Source organism: Caretta caretta, chromosome 7 (genome assembly GCF_965140235.1).
Source record: "Caretta caretta isolate rCarCar2 chromosome 7, rCarCar1.hap1, whole genome shotgun sequence".
In the NCBI taxonomy this organism is placed as follows: Eukaryota; Metazoa; Chordata; order Testudines; family Cheloniidae; genus Caretta; species Caretta caretta.
In genome coordinates, this window is record NC_134212.1 from 16,028,054 (window position 1) to 16,039,579 (window position 11,526).

The 11,526-nt window shown below is 42.3% G+C and overlaps 1 protein-coding gene across 1 annotated transcript in view; it reads left to right on the top strand.

Moving 5' to 3' along the window:
* EDEM1 (ER degradation enhancing alpha-mannosidase like protein 1) overlaps window positions 1-4,023 on the top strand; it is a 28,060-nt gene extending 24,037 nt beyond the window's left edge. The window contains exon 12 of the mRNA XM_048857381.2: window positions 459-4,023. Coding sequence (XP_048713338.1) covers window positions 459-548 — 90 coding nt within the window. The 3' untranslated portion in view covers window positions 549-4,023. The remainder of the gene's footprint in view (window positions 1-458) is intronic.
* The last annotated feature ends 7,503 nt before the right edge of the window (window positions 4,024-11,526 follow it).

Below are 11,526 nucleotides of genomic sequence, written 5' to 3' on the forward strand. Positions count from 1 at the left end.
CACCCATCCACTCCTGTCATAGACCCTCTAACTTCTGACTGAGTTACTGAAGTCCTCAAGTCACGATTTAAAGACTTTAAATGGTGGATTCTCAGTAACTTGCTCTAGTTCAAACTTGCAAGTGACCTTTGCTCCTCCATGCTGCAGCATGTGAGAAGCTCCAAATACAAACCAAGAGAACACTACTTGTTGTGAAGTTTGCCTAAGACAGAATGTGCGGGGTACGAATCAAGGTTCAGAAGGGCGGGAGAGTGAGGCCCCGAACGCTACAAGGTACAGCAGCACTTACTGCCACAAGTAGTCCTGCTGGTCAGTGAGACCACTGCATCTGGTGCTAAGCTCTACACTTGTTAGTGTTTGCAGGGTCAGTGCCTGAGATTGTAACACTGTAGTACGGAGAATGTACATGATTGATTATACAGGTTTTTGAATTATATGATTTGTTGCTTTGTTCGCAGTGCAATAGGGTTCCTGATGAGAGAAGATATTTGTTGCCGCTGAAGAGTATTTACATGAGACAGATTGATCAGATGGTGGGTTTGATCTGAATTTGTTCTTCAGAGTAATGCTTCATAATATGCAAGGAGGAATGTGGACTCTGATTCTGATACAAATATCTACAACTGTACACCTGCGATGCGTCCTTACATACACTGAGTCACTTAAATAGCCACTATGTTTCTTAAGGATTTAACTATAAACTATAATAGTCTTCTAAAGTGAAATGTTATAAAGCAAAGGGAACTCTGAATACAATTTGATCAGAGTTCTGTCCTGATAAAATTTCATACAGTAAAGCTTGTATTGCAAATGAAGGCTGGATAATCTTGGAGTACAATTTTTTTTTTTTAATTTAAAAAAGCAACTGGCATGTGCCATGAAAATCATTTTGCTACCTTTTTGTAGCTGTATTGTAAATGATGTTCCTCTGGAAAAAGTTTAGTATCTAAGTTGAAAATGTTTGGAGTTTTGATGGAAAGGAAAGGGAATGTGCAATTTTATCACCAAATTTAATCATTTGGATTGTTCAGACTAGCAATAACAATGCTATTTGTTCCTCAGGTAGAAATATTTGTAGTGGGTTTTGGTTGAAACAAAGCTTTGTTTAGAATAACAGCTTTGAGAGGCAACTCCTAGTCATAAAATAAAAGTTCTCAGTACCGTCATGAGATGTTTAAAACAGTGTTCTTAACATGAATTTGCACGTTCACAAAAGCAGACTAGCTATAGAAACCAATAATTTAAGAACAAGGTGCCTTTGTTTGTAGGGGAAATGCACAAGCCACTCTGAACTCTCTGAGCTGCTCACCTTGTATTGCTTAGTTGAACAGATGTTCAAAATATTCTTTAGGTTCTTTCTGTCATGTACCGAATCTAATGCCTTTTGTAAAGAGATCCTGAAGAAGTATACAATTATCTGACAATATGAAAACAAAGTAATTATACTGTTGGTAGTGCTTTTGGGGTTAGTGCCTTAATAAGCTTACCTTCTCTCATGAAAAAAACTGAGCTTTTCTTTGAGTCGGAATATATTTTTGTTAAATTGAATCAGTTACTTTTGGAGTGCCTTGGTCATACAGTGTTGAGTCCCAAAGAAAATGAAGTTGGTATTTTAAATACTGGAAGGATGTTGCCTATTATGCATATCCCAAAGAATGTTGCATTCTTTACACCTTTTTTCTGTGAATTCAGTCAAATATTGTACTGTATGTGCTGATGTGTGTTGCCATGGTTGAGGAATTCATACAAAGCCTACAGCATGCTGAGATCCCTCTATCGAAAACAGTAGTAGTGGAGTGCATTCATCAACTTTCAGGAGGTACACAGCACTTCACAGGTCAGGCCCATAGTGGCTAGTAACACTGAGCTCAATCTTGCCTGTGAAAGTCCCTTTTGAGCCTCCATGATGAGTGGCGGTAGGGGGAGGGAAGAGTGGAAAACGAGCTGGTTGCCACCTGCCCCTCAGCTGCACCAGGTGCAGCTCAGGCATGCTTGAGGATTACACAGTGTGAATACTTGGGAAGAAAGCAAGTGAATTTGGGACAGTTTGTCATGGAGGGGAAAAAAATTCCTTCAACTGAGACTGAAACAAAACTTATTTTAAGGGTTACTATTTTTAGTGCTTCTCATCAGTTAAATCTGTATTTTAAAATCTCTTTTAGACTGCAGTTAAAATGTATTCAGCTACCACATTGTTTCCTACTTTTAAGTAGAGCTAAAACTTAAATAGGAATTTCAAAGTAACAGAGCCAAACTTAATGTGTGTGTGTATATACAGATCATCTTAGTCTTCTGACAGAAATCCAGTTCTTCATAAGCCATATGTTGCTTTCATAAAACATTTCTAACAAACATAATGAAGTCCATGTATTTGAGGCGCATGCTTAACTTAGTATACAGATGCATCTCAGGGACCTCCAACTAGACTTCTCTGTTCTTGCTAACAGATTTATCATGTATTCAGGAATCAAAATCTTGTCTTCCTATTTTTACCTGGTAACTTTTGAGGATGGGGGAGGAGGGGGTGACTTATGACAGGTAGCAGATATAAAGTTCCCAAAACATACCTGTATAAGGGTCTGGTGCCTTTTTGAAGTTAGATACACCTTGAGCTAAAAAGTATTTTTTCTTAATTGTTCAAAACTATTACTGGAATATTTCATAGTCACTTCAGTGCCTATTTTAAAGCAAAACATGCTTCCAAGGTGTTATGATCCAAAGATGTATTAAGGGAATGCAGGTGACACAGTCTTAACTGGGGATGCCAGTCAGCCTCAGTTGCTAATTTAAGTGCAAAGGGTATTATAGAAGAAGCCTATTCTGCCTACTGGGGAAGGCATAAGCAACAATATCTGGGCATTCAGAGATGCTGCTACCTGGGCGAAGTCTCTTACCTGTCAGTGATTTGAAGTGAGAAACTTTAATAAAGTTAGTAATGTGAAAAGAAACCTACATAGAGCCTCCAAAACGTGCAGCTTACAATTTTATTGTAAGCAATTAGTTCATGCCGACAGTTATCCTGGTGACTTCTTCTGCTGACAGCAAAACCTCCCCGATCCTCAGCTGCGCCCTTTGAACACCCATTATATGCCCTGCTACTTACAGTAGTGTTTGTGCCTTCTGAAAAATTGAGCCGAAATGCAAGTTCCGGATGGAGGTTAAGTAAAAGTATATGTTAAATTTGGGTAATTCTCAAAAGACCAGTTGGTTTAACCAGGCTGTACAATTTTTATTTTTCTCAAGTTTTTAATTTTAGGATTATACTTTTCTTAATTTTTATGTGAATTGCCAAAATTAGACTGACCTTCTTGAGTTGTGGAATTGGGCCAGTGTGGGCAGCGGCAGTGCAGGCTTCTCTGCTCTGTCCAGCTCGTGTGCCTCAGCCTTGAATTAGATGAATAAATTTATATCTAGTACTGAGAAGAGTTGGCTCTCCAGGACTTTTCAGTGCTTGTTGTCTCAGAGCACTAGCCACAATGCCAAATGGGATGTAGTCACCTGTCTGCTAGAAACAGGGCTGAAGTCACCAATTTGCTTTTCATAATCACCTAATAGCCATCATCCCATAGTAATAAACTTGGGTTGCTGTGGTACTGGATTTAATCTGGTGACCTGAAGGTGAAAGACACAGTCTCCTCAAACGATCCAATTTCTCCCTCTCCTTGCACCTCGCCTTCTTAAAAGTATTTTTGAAATAAAACATGTCAAAACACAGGCCATGTCTTATGTTTGGTGCACTAGTGTGAAAATCTATTTTTAATTAAGTATTAGAGCCAAGTTGAAAACACTGCTGAGATTACTTGCTTATACTTATAATGTTGTACGTCTCAGTGTAATGTGCAATATAATTTTTCTAATTAAAATTGCATTGTATGTATGTATAATTGTTGTAAAATGTATTTAACTGGGGGAGGGGAAAGACTTGTAAAAGGATCAAATGTTCTTTTATAAATGTCCTAAGAAATTTTGACAAAATTGCTTAAAGTAAGGTTTTACAAATTTGTATTAAAAGGCTATCTTTGACCTTTCTGTTTGTTTGTTTTTTTCCCCCCCCTTCCTCTGAAGAGGGATGTAAGAGGTTTTAACAGTGTAACTTTGGGAGTACCATGGTGCAGTTTTCAGATTACACATCTTCATTTCTTTCATGGACTATGTAGTCTGTACATTTCACCCCCCCCCCCCATCCTGTACACTTTCCAAAAGTCTTGCTTAGTTGTTGGCTGAGAAGGCTGGACTAGGTTATGAAGTGGGAGTTTTCTGTAATATTTTTATTAAGCCGATGTATGCCTCAGTTTCTCCTATATTTCGCAAGGCTACCCAGTGGGCAGGGAGGGCATTAGGTAAAGGACAGTTTGCTCTCAGGACAGGGTAAGAGAAATAGATGTGAATGTTTACTAGCTGTCTGAGCTTGAATGGATCATTGATACGAGGAAGGTCTCAGCCAGTCTTTTTTCAGTGGAGAATTTAAGACCATGGCAAATCCAATCTCCAGGGCACTGGGCATTGGTTGTTAGGTGTCAGAGGACAAACAACTGGGAAGATGTGAGGTCGGAGGGGGATAAGAGTTGGTTGCAGGAGGGACTTGGGCTATACTTTAACCTTCATTTCTCTGTGCTAACCCAAGGACTTCCTAGGCTGTGTTTCAATTGACTAATAAACCTGACACTTTTGACAATGCTATTTGAATATCACTGCAAATGCTTGGTGAGGTACTTTACTCCCTGAAGAGTGTATGAGTCTCTACCAGGAGTCTGTCTTAGCGGGCCTTGCTGAACAGAGCTCACAGTGTGAAGCAGAGGAGTGCTGAAGCCCCAGAGATCGTCTAAGGAAGTGATGAGGCTATATGCTTTACCCAGTGAAGGAAGAGCGTAACACCCCTTGGGCTGGGATCTGGCACATTGAAGGGGTTCTTCCTAGAGACTTTGAAAGCTGGGGCCATAGCCCTGATCCGGTGGATCTGTGATACAGGTAAAATCAATAGAACTAAAAGCCCCCATACAGGGAGAGCTGTAGGTCTTACAGTCTCCTGTGACAGCATTCACACCCTCTTAGACAATATGAACAAAGGGAAGCACAGGACGGCTATTTCTGCTACCAACAGTGTTGGGAAAAATGAAAAGCTTGTGAAAGTTCTCACAGTACGGAGGAAAAATTTAGGAAAAAATATTTTTTTTCTATATTGCACAGTTTCCCTTAGCTTGCCAGGTGTCTGAACTAGTGTTACCAGCTGTAGCCTCTCAGGTATAAAAATGCCAATAATGAGCATATTCTTCCTGTCCCATATGGGATTCATGTTGGGGGTGGGAGAGAAGTATGTTTAAGGAATTGTTTCATACTGTAAATTTAACTACAGATCCAGTCCCTTTAGTCTGCCATGAAACTGCAACCATCTAATCCCTGGCCAGTGTTCTGCCCTCCTACAGCCAAAGAGCCAGCTGTCATCCTTGCTTTCTCAACAAGCTGAGTGCATTGAGACCTGAGTTTTTCTGGGGAAAGGGAGTGGCTTAAACCAAATCTTGTAACTTCCATTTGCCTATGGGAAAAGGCAGCCTTTTCTGCATGTCCCTGCTTGCCTTTCTTTCCTAGGCTATACTTTGCTTCCACTGCTTTGGTGTGCTTGTCCCTCCTGCATTCTCCGGCTCCCTTGCCTCACTTTTCTATCAGTTGCTATGGTTGGGTTCCAATGCAAAACTATAGTAGGGTGTGTTGGCAGAGGAGCCCTTCTATGTCTTACAGGGCTGTTGCTCTGAATAGTTTAGTAGGCAGCAGGTTTAAAACAAACGAAGTATTTCACACACTGTACAGTCAACCTGAGGAACTCCTTGCCAGAGGATGTTGTCAAGGACAAGACTATAACCGGGTTAAAAAAAAACTAGTTGAGTTCATGGAGATAGGTCCATCAATGGCTAGTAGCCAGAATAGGCAGGGATGGTGTCCCTAGCCTCTGTTTGCCAGAAGCGGGGAAGGGGTGACAGGATGGATCACTTGATGGTTACCTGTTCTGTTCATCCCCTCTGGGACACCTGGCATTGGCCACTGTCGGGAGGCAGGATACTGGGCTCGATGGACCTTTGCTCTTCCATTATGGCCATTCTTATGTTGTTAGTTGTAGGCCCTTTAATGAGTGCACCTTTCTTGCCCTGCAGCAGGCTATTACTGAAGATATGGGACAGCTCCCAACCATGATAGCTGGGAAGAGAGAGAATGAATGCAAGTGGGTGGGGTTTCTGTAGTGATGCTGTTTTTTCTCCCTCCTACCTGTCCTGAAGACTGCATCTTATCCCCCTAGACACAGAGCTGGTCATGGTGACCCCTGTATTTGTGACCTTCAGGCTCTTTTCATCACAGCTTATCTAGTCCTAAAACCGTGCAACCTGAAAAAGCTTAGCAAGTCAGGCTGCTGTTTGCACTTCTCCCCACCCACATTCTGCTCTCTGTGCTTTCTCCCTACTGAATAGAGTCCAGTTCCAGGTCTGTCTGATATTCAAAGCCTTTATGGGATTCATCAAGCTTATAGGAAAGAATGCCATAACATTTCACAACCCTGACCTTCCACTGGAGCCATGAAACACTTTTGACAACAGGAATCCTGTGAGTGCAGGTGACAGGATTTTCCCAGGTGCTGGATCTACACTGTGGAACTTGCTTCTGCAAGAGCTAAGAATAACCATGTTCTTTTGTAGCATTCAGACCTAAAGATAAAACCTATTTCTTTGATGTAGCTTTCCTTATTTGCTATACCCACCCCACAGCAAGTCACTTGCTCGTACAAACATAATCAACTAAAAAGCCCTATTAAACCAATCAAGCTGTTTCCTCTTAAGAAGGGACCTAAATATTTGTAAATATTTTTATGAGAGGGAGGGAGGGAGGGAGGGGGAAATGTCATGGGGTCATATAAGTAGCTTGACAGACTACAGCTGCTTTGAGGCTGACTTCTGGAAAAATCAGGGCTCAAACTGGGCTGATACACACCATATGCCCACTGGTACCGCTCCAGTGCACCAGCTACCTTGCCCTGTCACCTTCCTTCGGTGATAGCTAGTGATGTTCTACTCAAAAGTGCAGCTGCTGACCTGGGGTATTAAAGCTTCATCTCAGGCAGCTGTTGTAGCTCCTGGAGCGGTAGAATCACCTGGCACCATTAACTATGGGAGGAGAGAATGAGCAGCAGCTGCCCCTGCTTCTACAGACTCCTGACTGACCAGCAGTTGCTGTTGCTCCCGACCAGGGTAGGGGTCTGGACCTTCCCTTGTTGCAGCCCGTGCTGCTGTTTTCTAGCTGGTCGTGAAGAACTCCAGGCTACTGCTCTATCCCAAGAGGCAGCAGTGGGTGGGGCTGGAGAGTGGCTTGGCCAGGGGTGGCAGTGTACTATTGGAGGCCCAGGACAGTGTTGAGAACATAACCAGGGTGAGTACTCTCGCTTGTTTGTTTCCAGTGAAACCTGAAATCACTTACCCAAAGTTATCCTAAGCAGAGCCTAGCGCATGCAGGGAATTTAGCTTTTGAAACTGGACTTTGTTGCCGTGTTCCCAGACTGTTTGAGTCCTTTAGTCTGGGTTACGGTGATTGGAAAGGGCTGTTGTGAACAGCCTGGGGCATTGCCCATGGTCTCAGAAATGTAAGATTCAGAATAGTCTTGAAGCAAGGCTTGGTCTTTACTTTTTGTTTGTTCACTCTGTAGCCTTCTCTACTTTTTATTATCTGCGCTGTGGACCTGACCCAAATCCCACTGAAATCAATGGGGAACTTTCCATTAGCTTCAGTGGGCTTCGGATGAGGCCCCAGGTTCCGGATCTATTGAACATAAAGTCTATCAAACCTCAGACCATTGCACTGGGATTTTGCAATGTACCTTAGATGGTCCAGGATTTTGTCTTTGCCTGCTCATCTAATACCATTGCTTCTTACTTTAGACAACTAGATCTCACTTCAGATCCACTTCCAAACTGAATTTAGCAGGGCCAAAATTTTGTCAGCTTGAAGAAAAGAACACTAACCCTGGTCTGACATCCTTCAGATAGGTTGCTCACCTATCAGTTGCCCAGAAAAGAAGCACTTGTTCATGCCCCCTCCCAAAACCCCACTTCTTTTCCTTATCCTTTTTAAAAAAATCTGTGTTTTGAAAGCAATTTATTTGTCAAACTGTATAGCTTTGTAAGAAGGCTGAGTTTATTGAATATAGCTCCTGTTAATATTTCCGCTATTTAGGAAAAAACATAAGAAAGAAAAGCTAGTTTTCTAGCTTGCAATTTCTTGGAGACTGGAGAAAATGAAGGCCACATGTAGTAAAGGAGTTTGGCCCAGACTTTTAGACGTATTTAGGCATTGCTGTGCTCAGCATTGCAACACCTAATTGCTTTAGGAGCCTAAATGTCATTTTCAAAATGGATTTAGGTACTTATGAGCCAAAATCCCATTGACAGTTGATGAAATTCTGGCTCCAAAGTGCTTAAATACATTTTGAAAATAATTTAGGCAATGATGAGCCCAGCAATGCCTAAATGATTTTAAAATCTGGACCTTAAAGCCTTACAACATGAGAGAAAACCTCTAACGCTTTGGGAGTGTTGAGTGAATATTTTCTCAAACTATCCCCATTATGAGCCAATAGAATCAGAGCGAATACAGAAAAGGGGTAAGATTTTTCAGGTGGCCTCTGTTCTAGTCTATTACATTTAGCATTAACGTTGTAGATGTGATGTGCTTCCACAAGAGACCACTCTTGCTTCACTGTTTGAAACCTTGCTGTGCTTCAGACATGGGGGGGGGGGGGAACCAATTGTAATAATATCTTTTAAGCTGAGTGTTTGGAAGCGTAATTTCATGGTTTTCATGAACCTTTCTTTTCCACCAAGTGGGTCTGTGCAAGGAGCTGCAAAATCTTAATGGAAAGATGACTGACAAAAGCTAAAACGTAAATATTCAGCTGTTGGCAGACTGCGAGCCATGTGGTCTCACTGGAGGATTTGGCCCTATAGCTATATGAAAGATTGCTCCCCTTAATTGGTAACATTGTTTTATCTAAAGAGAGATCAGAAACTATTCTCCAAAAGCTGTTTCCTATTGCTGCTCTTTGGCTTGTTCATCACTTAAACTGATCAGAGGGGCATTTGGTTGTAAAGATCAGATCGGAATAACATCTGATTCCAAAGGTAAGGGAATTTTGCTGCCTTGAATGTCACTTGGCTACAGGTAAAGAATATTGCAACTTGTGGGCATGCGCACTGGAATCCATTATAACCTTATTGACAACCTTGGCAATGAGATACTTAACATAACTCAATTTCTCTTTGCAAGATGGGAGACATGAGGGTTTCACACCCGTTTTAGGGGAGCATAAGTCCACTGACTTCAGTAGAGTTACTCCTGCTTGACCTTGGTGTCAGTGGAAAAATTAAGCTAACTGAATCTGTTGATGGGTCTGATTTGAGGAGTTTGCTGTTCTATGGACTAGGAGGTAGCAACTATAACTATCAAAATGAAGGTTGCTGAAACTGACCCCTACAGCAAGATGAGGCTATATCTGGATGATTGTAGGTCATTTTTCTTATGTACTCGCACGTGCTGCTGTAGTCTAAGAAGCAATTTGTGGGGAGGAGATATAATTGATTCAATGGATTGAAGCCACTGTAGAAATGATTCAAATGGGTTCTATGTATGTCAAAATACTAGGCAAGCTGAAGGACGTGGCTGTTAGTGCTGATGAATGTTTCAAATAAAATGTCATCCCTAGCGTTAGTAATTCTGCTAACGTGGATTATAATTGCAGTCTGTTAGAGCTGCTCATGGGAGCCTGGCTTGTAAATCTCAGCTGGAGTAAAGTGGGGGGGAGGGAATTGCCTGTGCCTGTCAAAACCATCATTCTATGGAAAAATGCTAATAGCAGAGCATTTACGCCAAGCCCTCAAAAAGTCGGTGGGGTTCTGGCAGATTTTTTGCCTCAGGCACATTCATTTACTGTCAGTCAAAGTGTTGGGTGCATACTGTACCTTTCTATACCAACTGTAATTGGCTGAGATACCTTGGCTTAATGGGAGGTGGATGCAAGTCAAATGCATTAACCTTGTACAAGATGACCGGTCCCTAGCCACAAAGGTACTTGGGCACCTGTGTCTGTGATTTAGGTGCCTAAATCACAGTTTTAGTCTCCACTGTGATCTTTTGTTGAACACTGTAGATGCCTAAATTCACTTGGTGCCTACATTTTCAGGGAAAAAGTTCCCTTAATGCCTAAGTTTCTGCCTTTGGGCACGGTCATAGGTGTTCCGAAAACTAGAGTGAGACCTCAATCTCATGCCTAAACCCCAGAGCGATCCACAGTGGGGGAAGAGAGGCATTCAATCACCTGCACCCCTTGTGGGGCCCAGCCTGGTAGATGTGTTCAGAAGTTGCCGACTGAATCTGGGCCCATTCAAAACCTGCCACCAGGTGGTGGTAACGATGCTGGTGCCGCCAACCTTAGACATTTTAGTCCACTGGTTAGAGCACTTCACCCTAACCGTTGGATTGCAGAGTCGCTCTCGCTGTCTCATTCTCTGGCCCAATGAGTAGTGTCTTTCTGTCCTGCTGATTCAGTTCCCCTATTACTCATATGATCATGAAGGCCTCTCAGCTGAGGTGAGCCAAATCCTCTTTAGCTAAACGGGGACTATTGCTATCACTTTTTTTACTAGTGAAGGCACAGTCTTAAAGGAAGGATAAAGAGCCCAGTAAGAGTTGAAACTCCTTTTATTACCTGCTATTCAGGGCTTCCTCGCCTCTTTGAAGGTGGTAGGTTTGTGTTGGTGCTGCAGGAGGGAGGATAACATGCATAAGGGTTAAGTATAATTATTATTGAGTGAAAGTAAGCAAGCATTTAATTGTTGTAAATACAACACCCAGAGAGATCAGCTGATTTTGTACAAAAGCGGCCGTGGAGTTCTCATCAGAACTAAAGAGAGGCCACTTGAAATGCTACCTTGCATATGCTGAGGCCTATGTGAGAATCGCAATGCTCTGTAGAGGGCAAGCTTGAAGCCGAGTAGTCCATAAAACCATATGGCATCTCCAGTGCACTTTTATCCAGACATCAGGAAGCCTCACTTGTGACATATGAAAGAGCCGACAGGCCATGGCTTAATCCAAGGATGGATTTATTTACAATGAGCAGTGAAGGGTACTTCATTATGTTTCGCAACTATACCGGGATTGCTAATAGATAATAGAGCTCTGAGGCGTTTGATGCAATAGAGTACACTGCTGTACGGCAACATTTCACCTGTCCTGGAATTTCCAGAGCTGCAAGTGCCAACAACAGACCACCTTTCTTCACTGGTGAATTTACAATATTATCCGAGCCCCCTCCCATATTGTTGAGATCAGTTACTTCTCTGGGAGTCAGGTTTTTTTCCTTTTTCTAATCCACCTTAACGGGACCCAGGATCCCCTGAGGATGTCATCAAGGCATCATCCGTTGTGGTGTCAATAGGACCTGATTCTCTCTGATCTGAACCCAGGTGATTATTTAATGGCTGGGGGAGAGTT